We start from the raw sequence: 22,434 nt of genomic DNA on the forward strand, positions 1-22,434 counted from the left end.
CTCGAAGAAAGTGATTACGAAAGGTGTGAAGGAGAAGATATGGAAGAAGTTACAAGGGTGGAAGGTGATGATTCTATCTAAGGCGGGAAGTGAGGTACTGATTAAGGCTATCGCTCAAACTATCCCTACCTACGTCATGAGTGTGTTTAAGATTCCGTCCTCTTTTTGTGATGAGATCCGATCTCTTGTTGCCCAATTTTGGTGGGGCAAAAAGGACGTGAAAGAAAGATACACTGGATCTGTGTCTTCCAAAAACATTAAGGGGGATTGGGGTTTCGGGATTTTAAATTCTTTAGTTGGGCACTGCTCGGTAAACAAGCGTGGACAATTTTCATGTCCATGGATTCTTTACTTGGTTCTATGCTAAAGGCTAAATACTACCCTCACTCGTCATTTCTAGAGGTAGAGCTCGGATCCTCCCCAAGTTATACTTGGAGAGGGATATGGGAAGCTAGGTGGGTTGTCAAAAGAGCGCTATGTTGGAGAATTGGTGATGGAGAGAGCGTTAAAATCTGGAAGAACCCTTGGATCCCGGGAACACAAACAAGGAAACTTATTTCTCCAGTTCGCGAGAATAATGTGGATGCTGAAGTGAGTGTGCTTATTGACCCAATCCAACGTTGCTGGAATTGAGAATTAATTTCCGAAATTTTTTTGCCATTTGGACAACAACGAGTGTTGAGTATACTACTTAGCATAAGACTTCCCCCTAATTCTTTGTACAGGATTTATGAGAAGAGTGGAGAATATTCTGTGAAAACAGCCTACAGAGCCATATTTCATGATGATGCCCATCGAGGACTGGCGTCTAGTTTGACTCGCAGGACTTATAGAATAAAATATGGAATTCAGGTATGTTTCCCCGTGTCAAGTTGTTCGCGTGGAGGGTGTGTCACAATACCTTCCCAACTAATAGTGGGCTGCAACATTGCATGTCGAGCATGAGTGTTGGGTGTGGCGTGGGTGGAGCAGAAATGGAGGATTCAATGCATGCGTTGAAGAGGTGCAGATTAGCTGTCGCAATCTGGCAGCATAGTAGCTTTGAAGAGATGGTGCGACTAGAGTTTGTTGGATTGGTGGGAGTGGGTTAGAGGTGAGCTGTGTGAAGAGGAGTGGGAGTACTTTTACCTTGGTTTGGGTTGTGTGGGGGGGGGCACGAAACAAGAGGTTGATGGGGGAAATGACAGGACCCAAGGGAGGTGTGCGCATCTGCGCTAAAGGTATGGCAGGACTTGCGAAAGGCTAGGGAGGGAAAACAAAATGGCGGGGTTGCTGGAGGTCAGGGTTGTGCTGAGGAGGGGGTGTGGAAAGAGCAGAAGGTGGGCTGGGTCAAAATCAATATTGATGCAGGAGTAAAGGAGGGGGAGGGTACCGGCTTGGGAGTGGTGTGTCGAGATTCTCAAGGGGAGGTGATGTGGAGTGGCTCGTTGAGAAGTCAAGAGGAGACCGAGGCAGGTTGTGCGAAAGCCCTCGCCGTCCGTTAGAGTTTGAAGCTGGCTAGAAGAGTGGGATACCGCAAAATGGTGATTGTTTAAGAGTAGTAAACGGTCTTAAGTCTGGAAGATCGGGAGCGAGCACTTTTCATTTAATTGTAGAGGATATTGTTAGTCTTTCTAGTAGTTTTGCTTCTCTCATTTGGTCTTTTATTAAGCGTGGTGGTAATTCTGTTGCACATGAGTTGGCTCATCTTCAGCCTGTGGAGTTGGGTCAAAGAGTGTGGGAGTCAGAGTTTCCGGTGTCTGTTATCTCTGGTGCTCGTGTAGATTTATTGAAATAGTTTCCCGCCTTGGGTTTCCTATCAAAAAAAAAACAAACAGTGTGTATGATGAAGGACAATGCAAGGAGTGCAGAATGGTGTGAAACGCATTATCATAGTGAAAAATGTCTAGCGCAAGCCTGGGACACATGCTATAGAACTTTAGGTTTAGTAAATAATAAAACTGAAGCCCAATTAAATGAATCCTACAAGGTCACACTTAAATAATCTAGGTCAACAAAAAAAAAGACCTAGAGCCCATGAAGGACTCTAGGGTGGCCGGCCAAAGAGGAGTAAGGGGAGGGGATTCCTAACGTAATTTGTTCCTATAATTAGGTGGAGAATCTACAAAATAAAGCAGTCGGTTTCTACCATTATTTTCTCTCTCCTCTTTTCTCTCTCTTTCAAATCTACGTAATATCAACTTCAAGAAAAGAAGAGCCCTTCTTCCATCCAACTAGCATTGATGGAGTGTTGATCTGGATTGGTGGGAAAGTAGAGGAATCACAGTTGCGGTTCTATCTCTGAATCTCTACGACCTTTGTGGAAATCATGCATCAAAGGTTAATTCTGAAACTATTATGTGATCCTTGATTGTATATGCATGAAATCTTGTTTTAAGTGCTTAGAGCATGTCCACTCATGGTTTTTCTTTGGGCATCAATTTGAGTCATGAACCTTGCTCAAAAAAATAATGGGATTGCATCCATGGTTTTTTTATGTTTGTATTTAGGTCGTGCTATGACTCAATCATGGTTGGTCTGGTCATCCTATGGTCCAAAGCATGGTTGGTCATCTTATGAGCTAAGTCAACCATTTGTGGACATGTGACAGTGCGTCATAAAGGTTATTTTTTTATTATTCAAGTTTTGTAATATGAATAACTTAAATAATACAAATTAAAAAAAAAATCCATCAGTGGTCCTATCTTTTTGAGATGTATAAATAGACATCCATTTTGCTATATTTTGACACACTTCATAAATTAATTATTTTCTTTCTATATTGTACGCACATGAATAATTATTTTTGGAAGTTTTTATTATTGAAGAAGTTTTAAAATCAAAATTAACTACTACGAAATGAATTTTTTTAGGATCGTTAATATACAAAATAATTTATTTATAATATTATATGAAATTATAAATATCAAAAGGTATAAATATGTATTGATATAGGAGAGAGAAAATGGGATGGAGTATAGTAAGAAGTGGGATACAGAAGGATGATGTTCTTTTTTTTTTTAGTCATGAGTGGGTTACATTTGTCAAAATGCGTCACAATCCATGACAAACTTTTGTAAGATGAGAGAGAGGAATGACATGTTTTTTGGGGCATGAGTGGTCTACTTTTAGGAAATGATTCATGAAATTCCGCTTATAATACTTATAAAATTACAGTTATGGGCTAATCAAGTGCCGATTTCACAGTGAACTGAACTGACTTACGAGGTACCAAAATAGGTTCATCTAGCATGGGGAGAACTAGTATGGGAATGTTTTTTACAGTTTGAATATTGTTAGGAGGTAATTGTGTTTGAAGTTTTTCTATGTTACAGGTACGCTTAAGATGAAATCCTTAAGGCGAAGTGAGAGGTCAAACCTGACATTCTGTTAGTTTTAATATGGAGAGCAAGTTTTCATTATAACTATGTAAACTTTGTGAAAAGGCCATTGTACAAAATGCATTCGTCACCAAATACGACGGTACCATATATAAAAACCCAAGATTCTCTCTAATGCAACTTTCCAAAGGAGACACTTTCTCTATATCTCATGTAACCCTATCATAAATAATTGACTGAAAAAAGAATTTTCTTACAGTATATTACATTTACATCAGACCAAGATAAGTTGATCAAAGAAAGAAGGGAAATATAGGGAAAAAGAACAAAATAAAGAAAAAAATTTACTACCCTTAACTCTCCTGCCTGAGTAATATTAACTTGCAACAGTGTGTTGCGTTTGATTTGGCAGCGTCTGAGGTTTCTTCCTAAAAACATGTTTCCTACACCGTTCAAAGATGCTGTCATATATCAAATCAAATTGAACTCCAGCTCTCTCCCTATTCACAATGAACAGAATGTGATCTCCTTCTACAATTTTGTAATACCTGCACAACGAATTTTTGATCCACGAAACCTGATTAGATATACCAGAATTTATGAAATAACTACATAGAAGAATGTGCACTTTTTGTAGTATAACTACTAAAAAGGTAAGTGCTTGTTTGATAGAAAATAGGAAGTTAAACTTTTTAAGAAGTTAATTTTTCTCATGCAGTGACATTTTCTATGAATTGTAAAATAAAACTTTTATTTGATTGATCATTCCATATACTGATATACCTAAGAGACAACATTACCATGCAAGAGACCGCTATATGAAAAGTGTCGTCCTTTATGTTTTTGTTAATCATATAACTTGTATCCATTCACTTTATAGGATATTTCGCTTCTCGTGATTTTTGATGTCAACAGTCAACCAGACAAACATGCCTTGTGGAGAATAGTTCTCCATGTAGATCGACTACAGAAACATCCTAAGTTTCATGGGAAGACCTGAGTCACCTGACACATACCGTGCTGTTTCGCGTTACAATTTAACAAGTTTTTTCGCTTTGGAATCCCGTAAAGCTTACAAAAACATGTACTTCTTCCAGTTTTTTATACACTTTCTTTAAATGAAGTGTTGCAAAAACATATATTACACTTTTTCCTCCCTCAAAATAGAAAGTTTTATGCTGCAATTTTAGCAATTTATCCTTACTTATAGCAATTAACCAAAATTAAAACTACTTAGTTTAACCTCATTATATACTAATCTAAATTAATAACCCAGTATATAATCCCTTAATCTCTCTCTTCCACCCTTCACTACCATTAATCACCACATCTACCGACTTCCACTCTCCTCTCTCTCTTCCACCACCCCTCCCCCACCCCCTTACTTGAAATGAGCTTTCGCAAGATGTGAGGAACAATGACTATGAATTTTTATGAGGTGGGGGTTGCGCAGGGGGGTTGCGCGTTCAGCACGAGAAGGGGAGGGGGAGCGGGAGCGGGCTTGCACGTTCAGCAGGGGAAGGGCCGAAGGGGAGGGGAGCTGCGGCCTGCGAGGGAGTGGGGAATTGTGTTTGTGTCGTGGTAGAACTATGTTTTGGGTGGTCGAATTGGTGATATGCGGTGTCAGATTGGTGGTGTTAATTGGTTATGGTGGTCGCAGTGGTGGCTCATTGGTGGTCCATTGGTAATGGTGGCTCACTAGTAGTCCCCACTCCGTTTAATCCCCCATTTTCACTTTTGTTAATATTCAATTAAAATTTTACCTAGATAATCATGTTTTTCAAAGATGAAATACTAAAATGTAAACAAGACCATAAAGGAATGCCAAAACAAAAAAACCCAAATCCGAACTAACTCAATCCACGATTATAATAACTAAACTTGCCACTAGTTAATAAAGTGATGGAAAGAAGATAATATATGAATATAACACAAAGAAAATCACTGACTCCTGGATACGAAGGAATGTACTGGCAAAACTGCGGGACGGTATCGCCTATGCTCCCTTCCATGTCAAACACACATGATCTAAACATCACTTTGCGGCGTATTAATAAATATATCATATATATGACACCAGAAAATATTTTTCTACATTATCTTCTGAAACTGTCACGCAATTATTTTCCAGCTATAGGTAGGGTCTACAAGAATGATTCATGAATCTTTCCAGCTTTCCGTTTGACTCTATAACAATACAATACTCTGAAATGAGAAAGAGTTGCTAACTTGACTCGTTAATGCTAGATTCCAACAAGGGCATTTTAGTAACATTATAAGCTAGAGGTACCAAATCAGAGGTTAACTGGTATCAAACTGAAGTTAGAATATTGGTACTAAACTTTACTGTGATTACCTACTATGGTGTTCGGACTCTTCATTTTACCTCAAATACCTGTTCGGATCCTCGGCATTCGGATATAGGTGGGACACTTGGACACTTTGTTTTGGGTTAAAAAATTGAAAAATTTCCAAAAAATAGCCGAGTCGGACACTTAAAAACGTACTCGTGTCGGACATGGCTACGGATATGAGCACATAGATTACCTATGATTTGGCACCTCCACTCCATCCGATGAAATTAACAAAATAAAAAGACTCCAACAATGAGCCGTCGAACAAAGCTCTTCAAAATCTTTGTCCCAATAATCATAAATCATGATGCTAAATGATAGGATCTTATTCATTTTAAGAGGATCAAATGACAGGCATTTCCCTAATAATTTGTTGACCATAAACATGTCATTTTCAGTTATTCCTTCCATTAGAAATTAAATAAACAAACGAATCACAGAGAAAGATTATAGCAAAAGGTAGAGTATAAACATACCAGATACCAGGTTGTAAGGGCCGGCAATCGGAATCATTTGTGACAAGACGATGAGGATGTTCGACAGGAAATCGAGGATACATCATGGATATTGTGTTTAATGCTCCATCATTGTCCCACCAGTCTTCGTCCCTGCAACATGAGTATGTTCAGCAAAATGATGTGTACTCCTCAAAGTTATATCAGGAAAAACATTTCTTGATGAGTAGGAGTAAATAGAGAACAATTCAACAATGAAAATATGAGAGAACAATTTGGTCTTGAGTTTCTCCCTACGGCTATATATTGAATACAGAAAACGATAACAAACACGCCCTAAGAAAAAAAAAAGTTAGGGCCTAAGATCAGATTGGCGCCCACAGTGACTCAAATTTCATGAAGACAATAACAAACTGAGACAAAATCCAGAATGTAATACCTGTAGCCTTTGTAAGGAGGAGGAACATCAGGAGGGTGGCTCCACATGCACATCTGCAATACTCTGATAAACAGCAAAGGATGGATCCCAAGAATGCCAGAAGGAACTGTGTAGCCCAACAACTGTCGAGTTCGCTTGGTAGCATAACTGAAATAATATGTATCTGGGAATGTCTGTAAATGGGAGTTAAGTCGCATTGAACCCTGAATAGTTAGATCAGGAAGGATCCAATCTTCTGAAGCAAATGGACCAGCATTACCTAAGAGACAGTCCACTAAACCCCACACACCTATCTTCCTCCATGACATGTTAAAGTGATCAAATCCAAAGTTATAATAGGACTTCAGCCAAGGAATGTCGAACCAATCATATATGATAACTCCCAATCGACAAAGCTGAAGCAAACATATGGGTTTCATGGTCATCCCATCTTCTGGCCTGTAATAAATTTGGAAAATGATAGTTTATAAGCAGTTTCAAGCATCACAAAGATGAGAACTCCCACACTTTCTAGGACCCACCAAATTATGTGACTTCGATTTAACAAAGACACCCATACAAACAATCAATAGCATAGAAAGAACTAGAGTGATAATGATATTTCTTAATTATGAGACGGATAAGAATTAAGCAAAGTCCTCCACCTTCCATCTAAAGCATCAACATCAAACATGTGACAGCATTAGCCCAACTCTTAACCATAAATCATTTATGCACAAATGTGGAGCAGCTTCAAATTCATTTGCACATTGAATTACAAGTACATTTCTGCATTTCAAATGATATGGTTTACACTTTACATTCCCAGAGAAATGAACTTACTGCATTCCATCAAAATAGGTTCTTGTGGTCCCATTGAAAGCTCCAGATAATGAGGTGATACTCAACACCCAATTTGGAGAAGTTTCATGACCCTTAAATGCCTACAATCACAAACATTACCATGTAAAAAACGTAAGAAAAATCGAAGTTTTCCAGTAATTCACTCTGTGCAAATCAGCTATAATCCTGACCTTATCAGCAAGCATCTGCTGCAAAACCCGAACAACCTGTGCACCTGCTGAATGCCCAACAAAATGAATAGGATGATCCTCATCCCATTCAGGGTAATGCCCTGCATATATTTAAATATTAGATCATTCCAGGAAAAAGAAAAACATAATCCCATAAAATTATCCTTGAATTATCATTACATCAACAAACAGATAACACTAATATAACTGAATAAATCAGAGCAAAATAACAATGACAATTATTTATCAATTCCGGAAACCTTGTTCATAAATTCTTCCAAATTGGGAATGGCCACATGCTCTGCTGTGTTCTTCACCATAATCTACCTGACCTCCTTTCAAATAATAGAACAATTCTCGTGCCCTGCAACCCAATTCACCCCCAAAACCCTCAAAAAATCATTCATTGATAAAACTTTCACCCAAAAAAAAATAGAAACAGAAAAACACAAACCTATCATATATGCTGGTGAGAGAACCCAAATCAGGCACCAAAACTCTCTCATCCTTCTTCTCTGCACCAGCAAAATAGGACAATCCTCCTAATCTCTGAAAATTAAAAAGAAATACCCAGCAAAAACAATTAAACCCAGATGAAATTTATGCTAAATATGACTAAAAATCAAATAAAATTGACAAAAAAAAAATGAACTTTAAGCAAAAATTACTTACCCCTTGACCAAATCCAAAAATGCCATGAACCAAAACAATGGGTGGTAAATCATCAATAGAAGAAGCATCTTGAGGATTAGCAACTTCTTTAACCTCAATATTCATATTGGGTTTAAAGAAATCACATAAAGCTTGTGACATATCATATGCAATGGCTGTGCTAAATATGTAAAACCCATATAACAAATGAACCCAAGAGCTCACAAAAAGCTCCACTAATTGCAGAGAACTTATCCACAATCTTATCATTTTAAAATTTCAGCTTTTTTGTGATTTTGTGATTTTTCCCCTAAATTAATTTAGGGGGAAAAACAAAAATTAGAACCCTTATGGTTTTTTTATTCTTTCTTTTTGTCTCCTTTGATTTGAAAAGTGGGGAAAAAAATAGAAAATTTTGGGTGTAAGAAAGTTCAAAATTTTCCAACTTCAAGAACACTCCAAATGTTTATACTTGCATCAAAGAAAGAGAGTATTTTTGGTGAAATTTGGAGAAGAAAAGGAGGTTTGGAAGGAAGATAAATTGAAGAAATTAATGATTTTTCCTCCTTTCTTCTCCTCCCTAGTTTTCTTTATTAGCTCTCTTTCTTTTTGTTGTTGTTGTTGTTGTTGTTGTTGTTGTTGTTGTTAAGTTTTGTTTGTTGTTTTTCGTATGAAAAGTGAAATGAAAGAGGAATTAGGCCACAAACTTTTCTCATTCCCCTGCCTCTCAGGCTCTCACAAATCACAAGTAACACAAAGGCCAACAACCAATCAACGCACTATTCCATTTCATCCATTTTAGAAGAGCCTGGATTTTGGGGCCAGTGCCACGTGCCTTCTTTTTATTCGTTTAGAGTGTATGCATGATTCTTTGTGGTGGGTCCCTGTATCAACTGACGTAAAAATGGCTGGACCCGTTGTGATTTCCTTTGATTTTTTATTTCCTTTTATTAAGGCTCAATTTTTTTTTTTACATCGAGAAAGTGTACAGAATTGGAAGGATTTTTTTATGGGTTTTTTCACCAGGTACCTCTGTGGTTTTTCAAAATTCATGGGGTACCCCTGATTTTAAAAACATGCACAAGGTACCCTTATTGTTTAAGTTAAATGCACCAAATACCCTTAATGACTAACAATGTCAAGTTTCCGTTAGTCATTAGGGTTAATTAACTCCTCTAACCTTAATTAAACCCTAATTAACTAACTAAACCCTAACTCCATAACTTGAAACCCTAACCACCCAACCCACCCCCACCCCCACCCCGGCAGCATGCCCCTCCCCACCCCTCCCCTTCCCCGGCAGCATACCCCCTCCCCTCCCCCACCTCCCCCTCCCCCGGCAACATCTCCCCTCCCCACCCCACCGCCGGCAGTATCCCCCTCCCCTAGCAGCAATTTCGAAAATCAATTTTTTTTTCAAAGACTGATTTCGAAAATCATTTTCGAAAATCAATTTCGAAATCATTTTCAAAAATAACTTTCCAAAACATTTTCAAAATCATTTTCGAAAACATTTTCGAAATCATTTTCAAAAACATTATTTTCGAAAGAAAACCATTTTCGAAACCAATTTTCGAAAACCATTTTCGAAACTGTTTCAAAAACCTTTTTGTCGAAAAAAACCATTTTCGAAACCAATTTTGAAAAATACTTCAATTTTCGAAAACCTTTAAATAATATTTTCGAAACCATTTTCGAAATCAGTTTTTGAAAAAAAAAATTAAATGAAGAAGGAGGAGAGAGAAAAAGAAATGAAGAAGAAGGGTTGCGGGGTGGGGGGTAGGCTGCGGGGTGGGGGATGACGGCTACGGGGGTAGGCTGCAGGGTCCGGGCTGCGAGATGAGGAGAGGGTGGTTGTGGGGTGGGGGAGGGGCTGGGGAAGGTAGAAGCCAGAAGGGGGATGTAGTGGGTGGGTGGGTGGTAGTTAGGGTTAGGGTTTAGGTTAGGGGTGGGTGTGGAGGTGTTAAAGGGTTAGGCTAATTAGGGTTAATGACTAACGGAAACTTAACGCCGTTAGTCATTAAGGGCATTTGGTGCATTTTATTGAAACAATAAGGGTACCTTGTGCATTTTTTTAAAACCAGGGGTACCCCATGAATTTTGAAAAACCACAGGGGTACCTGGTGAAAAAACCGTTTTTTTATTTGTTAGGAAATTAAGTTAGCCCAAGAGCTAACCCCTATGAGGTTACTAGCCTGTAGGAAACACCAACATATTGGTTGGTAAGGCATGCTATAAGAAAATACGGATCGAACTCCTGACCTCAAGGGCCAAGGGGAGCGCTCTACCCACTTGAAGTAACTCCTATCCTTACAGAATTGGAAGGATGATTCTAAAAGGGTCTTTCTTTAAAAAAATTATAGAAGTAAATGAATGTTAGTTATACATTTTTGCTCATGGATCCCTCAATTTTTATTTCTTTTTTAATTGTCAAAACTTTTTTTTTTATTTACCAAAATTTTTGAAAATAATTTCTGAAAAACTAAAAACTAATATTAAAAAAATCCAAATTTTTTTTCACTAGCCAAACAGGGAATTAAGTTGGGAAAAAATTTTGGAGCCAAATTTTTTTTCCCTATTTTCTCTTTCCTCCTTGTTCTTCATGTTTTTAGGTTGTTCTTCACCAAAAATTCAAGAACACTTCCTCTTCCACCATTCTCAACAGAATTTCTCCTGAAGTCGACCCATTCTTCCACCTTCTCCCTCAAATTCGACCCATCTTCCATCTTCTCTCTCCATTTCGATCCATTCTTCACCTCCATTTTGCCTCATTCTTCCCCTCCATTGTTGAACTTAACCTCCATAGAAATCGACCAAACTCTTCACCTATAGATGAAATTGATGTATTTTTACTTGAATATTTCGCATATAGAACGAATTAATGATTTTTTATCTTCATTGTGCATTTGAATAAGATTAAACTTGCAATTTATGAAAAGTTTCCCCCAAAAAAATCTAGGGCTTTAGGAAAATAAAATGAAGGTGTTGGTGATTAGATTGCTCTAAATCAATGCAATTCACACTTTTATGTGACTATCTGTGGTTATATTTGAGTAGTTCATACTTTAGTTTCGTTACTAGATGCAGAATAGTTTCACATTTTTCGAGATCTTCATGGGAGGTTTAGCTGGTTTTTCGTCTAAAGTACCACATTGTTTTGGTCATTACTAAATATATTATAGGCATGACCAAACATAAAGATCTTTTGGTAATTACTAAACATATTTTGGACATGACCAAAAATAAAAATTAAGGTGTGTGTGAAATACTTACAACAAATCAATGCACTACACACTTTTATTGGATTATTTGTTGAGTAGATCATTCTTTAGTTTAGCAATCAGATGAAAAAAATTTGCAGCATATTTGGGACCTCCATTGTAGTGAATGTCACTGGTTTTTTGTGCAAATTACTGCACGATTTTGATAATTACTAAATATATTTTGGTCATGACCTAACATAACTACTATATATGTTAGGTAATCACCTAACTAGATTAAGATATCACCAAAAATTTTAGGTCATTATTACCTAACCCATTTTATGACATTACCTAAATTTATTATTGTCTTGGGCAATGGCCTCAAATCATGTTACTATAACATATATGATGAAGGAATGTGGTATGGTTAAGATGTGGGTTATTGATAACTTAATCCATGAGGTTTTATGTGGTTTATACGATAACATTACATCGAAGTAAAACGTTGCATTTTTTCCTTTTTATTTTGCTTTCAAATGATTGAATTAAATGACTTTGGTGATATAAAAGGTTCATCAATAGAATGTTTATATGAACAATAGATTGGAATGGTCGAACAATCTCTCAAAATAATCCTCTCCATTGTAGTGGAATGTCACTGGTCTTTTTGTGTAGATTACTGTAGGATTTAGGTAATTACTAAAGCTATTTTGTTCATTACCTAATATGACCACTTTATATGATATATAATCACCTAATAATTAGATCGATTAGGGTATTACCTAACCTTTTAGGACATTACCTAAAATAATAATTGGCTTAGGCAATGATCTTATGAGTATAACATATATTATGAGGGAATTATATGGGTAAGATGTGGGTTATTAATAACGGAATCCATGAGATTTTATGTGTTTATATGATAAGATTGTATCAGGGTAAAACGTTGCATTTTTTCCTTTTTCTTTTGATTTCAAATGATTAAATTGAATGACTTTGGTGATATGAAAAACTCATCGATAGAATGTTTATATGAACATCGGATTGAAATGGTCGAACAATCTATCAAAAGAATCCTCTCCATTGTAGTAGGATGTCAATGGTTTTAGTGCAAGTGACTGGAGGATTTAAGTAATTGCTAAGTGGATGTTGTTCTCCCAATAACAATCCATTCCATTCACTCATCAAAGCAATTCTATGGCATTGGATAATCATGCCACTGGGTCAATTATGTCCAATACCTCACCAGACCCCGTTGACTTGAGTTATGGGCTACATTGTCCTGCCTTGTATTAAAAAGTCCAAATTAACCCAAGATTATATGATTTTAGGTAATTACCAAACATATTTTGGGCATTACCAAACCTACTAATTGTAATACGTTCTCCCAATCATAATCCTTAATCATTACTCATCAAAGCAATCCTATGTGCACTACTACAAAAAAGGGCAAAGATAACACGGCTAAGTTAACTCTTATCTTAGCAACTTTTATGTAAAGTCTAAATTTAACGTTTTGACATAAGAACTGTTATCTTAGCTTGTATTGAAAATATATCAGTTAACACTTATCTTAATGTGTGTTATCTTTGCCATAAAATTATTATGTGGTGTTTTTTTTTTTTTTATGGAAACGTCGTGCTTCAATTTATTATTAATAATAAAAAAAATTGTAAAAATAACTATATTCAAAATAACGAGTTACTTGCTAGAAATTAGGAACCAAATTACCCTTTGCTAAACCCTTTAGCAATTTCGCTAAACAAGCACGACTGAACCAAGAAGGCAAGAGACCAGGGCAATTTTCGCTGAACACTCGCTCAACTCCGATTTCTACCTCCGTTCCCGCCTTCACCTCTGGTTTTCACCTCCGACACTCATCTTTGGTTCCCACCTCTGGTTCTCACCTCCGGCTCTCATCTTTGGTTGATTCCAGCAGACTTCGTGGGATTCGCAAGTTTATTCAACCGAGCAAGTCGTTTTGGGAGAAACCGACAACAATAATCACCATTGTTAACGACAATTGAAGGTAATTCTTAATTTTCTATCCCTTTCTATTCCTAATACATAAAAAAATCTGATTTTCGTGGGTTAGTGTAGCGTTAATATTGTTAATTTTCTATCCCTTTGTTCAATTTTTGGTAATTTAATCAAATTTGGTAATTTAATCTTCATTTTATGTTGCTAGTGTAGCGTTACAATGATTTCATGAAGTGTTGGGTAATTAAGTCTCTGTATTTAATCACACATCTCCATGAGCATATCTAAGCATATCAAAAATTTATTTGTGAGAAAAAGTAATAGCAAGTTTTAAACATAATTCTGATTACTTCTATTAGTTTGTGAGAAGAAGAAATTTCATGAAGCTTTTGAGATTTATTAATGCAGGATGAAGTCTTTTAATGGTATATGAGATGGCGGCAGAGTGAGGAGAGCCAGGAGACACAGACTAAAAGACATAATGCCAATAATGGGAATTTCAAATGACAGATAATAAAGTGTAATTTGAAATTCTTGTATATGAACGGTGAATCAGTGTGTCTTGGATTTGGAATGTAGGTTTATGAACAAATGAATGATTAAATTGGTCAAGTTTTCGAGGCCATAATTTTTCAAGGCATAAACCTAACTTAAAGACATAGAATTTACTGTTATTTTGAATTGAGGACAGCATTCATCTGAATACAGAGGCAGAATTTACTGCTATTTTGAATTGAGGACAACATTAATCTTGGTATGGAGCTTTGGAGTTATCAGAACTCCATTTTTGTTTTCTCTTTTGTTTGTTTTCCTCACTTTTCATGCCATGTTAAAGACCGAGTTTTAGATAGGAATGACTGTTTTGTTTTATCTATAAATATTTCCTAATTTTCTGAATATAGAGTTGTATAACCAAGAATTAGTTTGAATTTCTAATGGGTTAGTGAATGCTAATGAAGAGAGATTTATTTTAAAAAATTTAATTTATGAGTTTAGAAGTAATTTATTTGTTTTGAACTGTACCAGTTGTCACTTGGTTTGTAGTAATGGATCGAAGTTGGATATGGATGTCCAAGCCAGGGGTCGAAGAGTATAATGTTGGGATTAGAGAATTTATAACTTTTGCTATGGGAAATAGTGGAGGTCAATCTAAGTTACGGTGCCCTTGCTTTATGTACCATAATCTTATGCATCAGAGAGTTGACCAGATACTCAATCATTTGGAAAAATGGACATTTTATAGAACATATACGCGTTGGATTTGGCACGGAGAATCTAGGGAAGAAACTTCAGCTTATACTTCTAAACATATGGAATATGAAATGGAGGATAATTTTAATGAGGGCAATGGGATAGAGGACTTTTTGTCGCGTGTAAATGAGGATGATTACAATGGGGATCATATTGCATTCGAGAGGTTGGTAAGTGATTCTGAGCAGCCATTATACCCAGGCTGCAAAGACACGAGATTATCGGGTGTGCTTAAGTTGCATAATTTAAAAGCTAGTGGTGGTTGGCCTAATGCAAGTTTTAGTTCTCTTCTTGAATTGATGAAAGACATGTTTCCGGAGGAAAATGTCCTCCCAAGTAGTACATATGAGGCAAAAAAGGTATTAGGCTCAATGGGCTTGCCTTATGAGAAATTTCATGCTTGCACTAACGATTGCATGTTACATCGTAATGAAAGTGAATTGTTAGAGAGTTGTTCTGTTTGCAATGCCTCACGATACAAGAAGAAAGAAGTGCCGGCTAAGGTATTATGGTATTTTCCAATAATACCAAGGTTTAGACAACTGTTTTCATATCCAAATACCGCTGAGCAATTGACATGGCACCATTATGGACGTAAAAAGGATGGAAAACTTAGACACCCAGCTGACTCACCCCAATGGAGCTTTATAGATGGTAAATTTCCCGAGTTTTGTAAAGAAAAACGGAACCTACGTCTTGCATTGTCTACTGATGGTATGAATCCATTTGGTTCCCTTAGTAGCACCCATAGTACTTGGCCTGTGATTTTGGTGACTTACGACTTGCCTCCTAATTTGTGTATGAAAAGAAAGTACATGATGCTTACTCTATTGATATCTGGGCCAAAACAACCCGGAAATAACATTGACGTGTACTTGGAACTTCTTATTGATGATTTGAACATTCTATGGGAACAAGGTGTGGAAGTGTTCGATTCTTATCAAAAGGAAAAGTTCACTTTAAGAGCAATGTTGTTTTGCACTATGTAAGATTATCCAGCTAATGGTAATCTTTCGAGATATACAACGAAAGGAAAAACTGCTTGTTGATAACTGTCATGTAACATATATTGTTTATACCCTTATATCTATTTGTTATGCCCCTAAATTATATTAATAGGTAGTAATTCTTGCATTTTATTTGAAATACTAATAACTACAACTATGGGTATTACGTGTTATATTAGATGTTATCTTATTATGAATGACCAAACTTTACTATTAATATTATTTGCTTTGATGGCAGGTGGCATTATCAACTAAGGACATCAAGTTACAAAAAGTACACACTTACCTTTGCTACAGACTCATGAAATCTCATGCACATAAGTGGGGAACTTTTAAGAATCTCATTCAACAAAGCCCACTTAATTCCGAGTCCACAATATGACTATACTTGAGAACTATTGAATTAAGGCTAAAAGTCTTTGTTCTAATACTTGATCTACGATGGTTTACCAAGGAACAAAGTGGGCTAAAGCCCAATTATGCTGCAACAAAACTCACGCAGCAAAAGAAGAATTAAAAGGTGGGCATTGCTTAAGACCCACAAATACAACAACAATAAGAAAGGGAGGAGGGTTTTTGGCTGGAGGGTAGCATGCAGCAGACGAAGGAGTTGGACAGAAGACAGGCAGCAGTTCGTACAGATTGAAGAGCGGAACAACGCCGAATCGAGACCCGAAACAGAAATTCGACCATGAATTTTCCTATTTGGGTGATATTCTCTTCAATTATGAATAGCTAATTTATTTTTCTACGACTTAGATGAAACCCTATTAGTATGAATCGATAGTTTAATTGCGTTTGAGAATTGATGTTGGTTTATGATTGCATAACTATTAAGATTATTATTGGGTTTATCATTGTTTGCAATATAGATTGATAATTGTTCTTGTAGAATGATTTATTAGTTTTTATTGTTATCAAATTTACATACTTTGTTCTTGTAGTTCAAAGTGTGATGTTATGCAATGGTGTTTGATGATTTGTGGTTAAAGTTGAATAATTTGTGCTTTGGTTAGATAAGTTATGTCACCTAATTAATCGCAATACAATTTTTATGAGTATTCCGGCTTGTAGTTTAGGGTACTTGATAAACCTATTAATTCTCATTCCTATTAATTTATTAGTCATATTATTAGTGGTGGATTCAACTGTCCTAGATTTCGTATTATTGTTTGTTCTCCGATTCACTTTTATTATTGTCAAGTTTATTTAGTTTACTATATATTTCAGATTAGTTTAATTAGTTCACAAACAATTCATTATATTTATATTTAGGATTAAATTAGTAGACATCAGATTTAATTTTAATCAACTGTTCCCTGTGGATACGATACCCTGTTATTTATCACTTACTACTAAGTATTGTACACTTGCAAGAATAGGGTTTTATAACTTGTTTAAAATCGATATCACTTGTCCTATATGTGAGGACGGTTTGGAAGGAATGTGGTTAACAACATCTGGAAAGAATGTTTTCAATGATAATCGTTAGTTTCTACCTTGTAATCATCATTATCGTAAGTTAAAAAAAACATTTAATGGTAAACAATGTTTTGTGGGACGTCCTAAGGTCAAGAACGGTGAGGAGGTGCTTCGAAAGATTAAGGATATCCATATTACATTTGGTATGAAAAATAAAAAGAATCCTTTTCCTAAACAGGGATACAAGAAGTGTCCATATTTTTGGCGCCTACCTTATTGGAGATTCCACTTTGTCCGGCATTCACTAGATGTGATGCATATCGAGAAGAATGTATGTGATAGTTTTATTAGTACATTATTGAATGTCCCTCGGAAGACAAAAGATGGTGTTAAAGCTCGAGATGATTTGAAGGCAATAGGGATTAGAAGGGAACTACATGTTGTTGATGATGGAACTCGAAAATACTTACCTCCTGCAGCGTATACGTTGTGAACAAAAGAGAAGGAGTTTTGTGAATGTTTAGCGGGTGTCAAAGTGCCAGAGGGTTATTCGTCCAATATTCGGAACCTGGTGTCGATGGAAACTTTGAAACTTGTGGGCCTTAAGTCTCATGATTGCCATATTTTGATGCAGTATTTGTTACCTGTGGCTATTCGTTCAATTCTGCCTAGAAAAGTTAGATACGCCATTATTATACTGTGTCATTTCTTCAATGCGATATATAGCAAAGTTATTGACCTAGAAGAGTTGACTACGTTGTTGGAGAATGATATTGTTGTCGTGTTGTGCCAATTGGAAATGTACTTTTCTCCATCATTTTTTGACATTATGGTTCATTTAACGATTCACCTGGTGAGAGAGGTCAGATTTTGTGGTCCACTGTATTTGAGAAATCAATATCCCTTTGAAAGGCAAATGAAAACATATAAGGGGTATGTGAAGAATCACCATCATCCGGAAGGTTGTATCGCGGAGCGGGTCTTTTATAAGAATGCTATAGAGTATACTGGTCGTTTTGTGGGATTGACAAAGACGATAGGGATCCCTATATCTCAACATAGTGGAAGATTATACATAAAGGGGACCATAGGTCATAAACAACGTGACATGTCTCATGATTCATGGAACATGGCCCACACTTATATTCTTCATAATGAGTCGGAAGTCATACCATATGTCAAACGCCACATGTCTTATTTAAGGGAACAACTCCCAAGAGTTAACGCAAAATCGTTAGCAACTGAACATTGCAAATCATTCAATAGGTGGTTCGAAGATGAAATAATGAGTGAGCTTGAGGAATCTTCAAATGTGGTTTCTAATCGACTCAAGAGTTTAGCTTATGGACCAAATTTCAATGCCTCTTTTTACTCTGGATATGTTATCAATGGTTACACATTCTACACATGGGAGCAAGATCAAAATAGTAAAATGCAAAATAATGGAGTAAGCTTAGAAGCTGAAGCTATGCATTTTGCAAGTGCTAAAGACAATTACCCCATATATGATTCAATGCACTACTACTCTTGTTTTTCGATACCTATTTTTAGATGCAAATGGATTGATGATAACATTGGAGTTGAAAACGATGATCTAGGATTCACCTTAGTCAACCTTCAAAAGCTCGGCCACAAGGACGATCCATACATCTTAGCTAGCCAAGCAAAACAAGTGTTTTATGTAACTGATCCAGCTGATAAGAGAAAATCGATAGTTCTAACACCGAGGTCTCGTTATGACATTGATGACTATGATGATGATGAGTTGGATGAAGTCCATCTAGGAAGGTACATGTAGAATATGATAGTTCAGATGATGCATCCGTGTACATACGAGATGATCATAATGAAGGTGAATGGATTCAAGAAAGTAAGAAAAAAACAAACATCTCGAAAGCGACTTCGAAAAACTTAATGAAGAAAAAATTGAGGTAGATTTTTTATATAATGTAATTCGCGGTGTTATTTGGTTTATAAATTTTATAGAATGTTCACTTGAAGTATATATATGTATGCAACTGTTAAATTTATATACTCAACAGGTTAATTTGTTTTAGCAAATAACATGTCACAACTCCATTTTTTGTTTCTCCTTCGTTCATGACCAAATCAAAGTATGAATTCGTGCTTAATAGGTATTCATCAGAGCTAATTTTATGAACTTTAAGAGCACTAGACATTTTTTCATTTTCGTTTTCTTGTTAAGCTATATAAACTGATATTCGAAGTGATAAACTATTTCAGGACTTGCTCAAACTAAAAAGACTGCATAAGGACCTGAAGGAAAGATTTAGCTATTATTTGTACATGTGTTGTTGCAGTAGGTATTGATCACAGGACTTTAAGGTAACATTTCTTCACTTGGTAGAGATTATTCGTACCATATCTTATGGGAGGCTATCATGCCTGGATTTGGCTGAAGGTACTCTGTGAGTGCCACATTGTGCTCCTTTCATGACAATATTACCAACTATCTATGTGTTGTATGCCTCTATGTCATGACACTTGGTCCATTAGGCTCAACACTTTACCAAACCCCATTGACTTGAATTTTGGACCCTCATTGTCCCTCTTTGTACTAAAAAACCCAAATTAACCCCAGATTATATGCTTTTAGATAATTACCAAATATGTTCTTAGGATTACTAAACTTACTAAGTGGCGAATGTTCTCCTAATCACAATTCTTTATCATTACTCATTAAAGCAATCCTATGTGAATTGGATAACCCTGCCACTTGGTCCATTAGGCCTAATACCTCACCAAATCCCATTGACTTGAGCTTTGGGCCCCTCATTGTACTGAAAAGCCAAAATTAATACCTCAGGAAATCCCATAGAAAATTACCAAACATCTTTGGGAGATTATCAAACCTATTCAATCACAATACATTCTCATTACTCATCTAATCAATCCTATGTGGATTGGACAATCATGCCACTGGCTCTATTAAGCCCAACACCTCACCAAATCCTATTGACTTGAGTTTTAGGGCCCCATTGTCCCTTCTTGTACTAAAAAATCCAAATTAACCCTAGATCATAAGATTTTAGATAATTACCAAACATGCTTTAGCTATTACCAAACATATTCAATCACAATTCATTCTCATTACTCATCAAATCAACCTTACGGGGATTGGACAATCATGCCACTGGGTCTATTAGGCCTAATATTTCACCAAACCCCCATTGACGGGAGTTTTGGACCCTCATTATCCCTCCTTGTACTAAAATGCTCTAATTAACCCCAAATCATATACTTTTAGGTAATTATCAAACATGCTTTGGGCATTACCAAACCTATCCAACCACAATCCATTCTCATTACTCATAAAAGCAATCTTATGGGGATCGGATAGTGGAAAAAAACGGAAGGGCTACGGTTAAAACAACCCTACGGGTTGCGTTTTTGGCCAACAGCCCTTTCTATAGCAGCCCTTCACTTAGGCTCAAAACCGCAGCCCTTCTAATATAGAAGGGTTGCGGTTTTGGGCCTAAACTGCAGACCTTTTAACATAGAAAGGCTGCGGTTTTAGCCCAAAACCGCAGCCCTTTTGGACCCAAAAAATAATTTATTTATTTTTTTTGCATTTTTATGTCAAATTGACACAAATAAAATCAATTCCAAACTGATAAAATTATAACTATCTAGCTAGCAACTAAGAGCTTTAGGCACTAAACAAATCCAAGAAATTTACAGCCTAATCAAAACTTCAATAGCCCTCCTAATTTTCAGATGTATATGCAGAATACTGAAATAAATCTAGAATTACAAACGAAACGAAATAAGTTTTGAGTCTAATTACAATGAAATGACAAAATAAATTTAAACATGAATCTGAAATTACAAATGAAACTATAAAAAGACGAAAAAAACTCATCGCAAGACCTGGAATTACAAAAAAAGATTAAAAAAATGAAAAAAAATCAGTAATTGAAAACTAAAAACCTCGAACTCGTTTTCGAATCCAGCGAACACTACACTTTCGTACCACCGCTTTTGAAAGCAAATTACAAATCGGCGTTGATGGTTGGAGAGTTTCTAGAATCAACAGTTTCAGAAACTCTCATCTGAACTCTTATAAGCTCACCAAACAGTCTCAGCAACAGAACTAATAAAGGGCTTTGACTTAGGACTACTCTCAGCAACAGAAGTACCACCATGACTACTACTACCATTACTACTCTTTCTCAACCCTAAACTCGAAGACCCAAACGATCTCAACCCTCCTAACGCCTTCTTCATTCTACTCACCGCCCTCGACGTAATCGACCGTTGTAAACCCCCGGAATTCCTGCCCCCATTTGCGGCACCGTTCGCGGCGGAGGAGGGAGATGGAGAGGGTGAGGATGAGGAGGAGGAGAGAAATTTGCCGGAGGAAGTGCGGCAAGCGACGACGAAGATTTCGTAGGCGGAAGCGCGGAGGTCGAGGAGAGAGAGAGAAGGAGTGAGGTCGGTGGAGAGAGGAGAGGGAGGAACAATTGACGGTCATCAACATGAATATGAAGATGATGATTTGTTGCACCATGCGTCATGTAATTTCGACAAGAAAAATGAACAATGGAAACTGAAATTGGAAGAAAAGAAAGGAGGAAAGAGAGGAAGAAGAATACTAGAAGAAAGAACAAGAGGAAGGTGAGAGAGAAGAGGGAGGGGTGGCATGTTTGTTGAGTTTGTGAGATCGGGTTTTAATTTGTGAGAAACCCTTAAAGTCCCCACAATTCCTTTTAAATTAAAGTTATTTATAAAAAAAAAGACCATAAAGGGCTGCGTTATTTTAAAAAACGCAACCCTTTATTACTTAAAGGGTTGCGTTTTTAAAAAACCGCAACCCTTTATTATTTATAGGGCTGTGTTTTTAAAAAACCGCAGCCCTTTATTATTTATAGGGCTGCTTTTTTTAAAAAACGCAGCCCTTCACTAATAGGGTTGCGGTTAGCCCAAAAACCGCAGCCCTTCCTTTTTTTCCCCTAGTGAATATGCCACTAGATCCATTAGGCCTAAAACCTGACCAAACCCCATTGATACGAGTTTTGGGCCCTATTGTCATTTCTTGTACTAAAATTCCAAAATTAATCCCAAGTCATATGCTTTTAGATAATTACCAAACATGTTATGGAATTAATCAAACCTACTAAAGTGGACGACGTTCTCTCAATCACAATCGTTTATCATTACTCATTAAAGCAATCCTCTATGGATTGGACAATCATGCTACTGGTCCATCAGGCCTAATACCTCACCAAACTCATTGTCCCTCCTTGTAGTAAAAATCCCAAATCAACCCAAAAATTATATGCTTTTAGGTTATTACTAAACGTGCTTTGGGCATTACC

The 22,434-nt window shown here is 36.6% G+C and overlaps 2 protein-coding genes across 2 annotated transcripts; one reads left to right on the forward strand and one right to left on the reverse strand.

The window, feature by feature from the left end:
• Positions 1–3,525: 3,525 nt before the first annotated feature.
• LOC104897268 (hypothetical protein) lies at positions 3,526–8,993 on the reverse strand. Its single transcript, XM_010684115.4, has 8 exons — positions 8,254–8,993; positions 8,036–8,130; positions 7,842–7,945; positions 7,582–7,682; positions 7,391–7,491; positions 6,569–7,006; positions 6,151–6,282; positions 3,526–3,868 (listed from the first exon to the last, which is right to left on the reverse strand). The coding sequence occupies exons 1-8, from the start codon at positions 8,500–8,502 to the stop codon at positions 3,697–3,699; spliced, it is 1,392 nt and encodes a 463-aa protein (XP_010682417.2). The 5' UTR covers positions 8,503–8,993; the 3' UTR covers positions 3,526–3,696.
• Positions 8,994–14,461: 5,468 nt separating this feature from the next.
• Positions 14,462–15,655, forward strand: LOC125498504 (uncharacterized). Its single transcript, XM_048646724.1, has one exon. It carries the CDS (start codon positions 14,462–14,464, stop codon positions 15,653–15,655), a length of 1,194 nt encoding a protein of 397 aa, XP_048502681.1.
• The last annotated feature ends 6,779 nt before the right edge of the window (positions 15,656–22,434 follow it).

This window comes from Beta vulgaris, chromosome 6, assembly GCF_026745355.1.
Source record: "Beta vulgaris subsp. vulgaris cultivar EL10 chromosome 6, EL10.2, whole genome shotgun sequence".
NCBI classification, from domain to species: domain Eukaryota; kingdom Viridiplantae; phylum Streptophyta; class Magnoliopsida; order Caryophyllales; family Amaranthaceae; genus Beta; species Beta vulgaris.

Excerpts from the sequence above, each read along its gene's own strand:
- LOC125498504 (XM_048646724.1), top strand. The coding sequence starts at position 14,462 with ATGGATCGAAGTTGGATATGGATGTCCAAGCCAGGGGTCGAAGAGTAT.
- LOC104897268 (XM_010684115.4), bottom strand. The coding sequence starts at position 8,502 with ATGATAAGATTGTGGATAAGTTCTCTGCAATTAGTGGAGCTTTTTGTG. Across the intron at positions 6,283-6,568 it reads CCTCCTTACAAAGGCTACAG|GGACGAAGACTGGTGGGACA; the intron begins GTATTACATTCT and ends CTCATGTTGCAG. Across the intron at positions 3,869-6,150 it reads CCCTTACAACCTGGTATCTG|GTATTACAAAATTGTAGAAG; the intron begins GTATGTTTATAC and ends TTCGTTGTGCAG.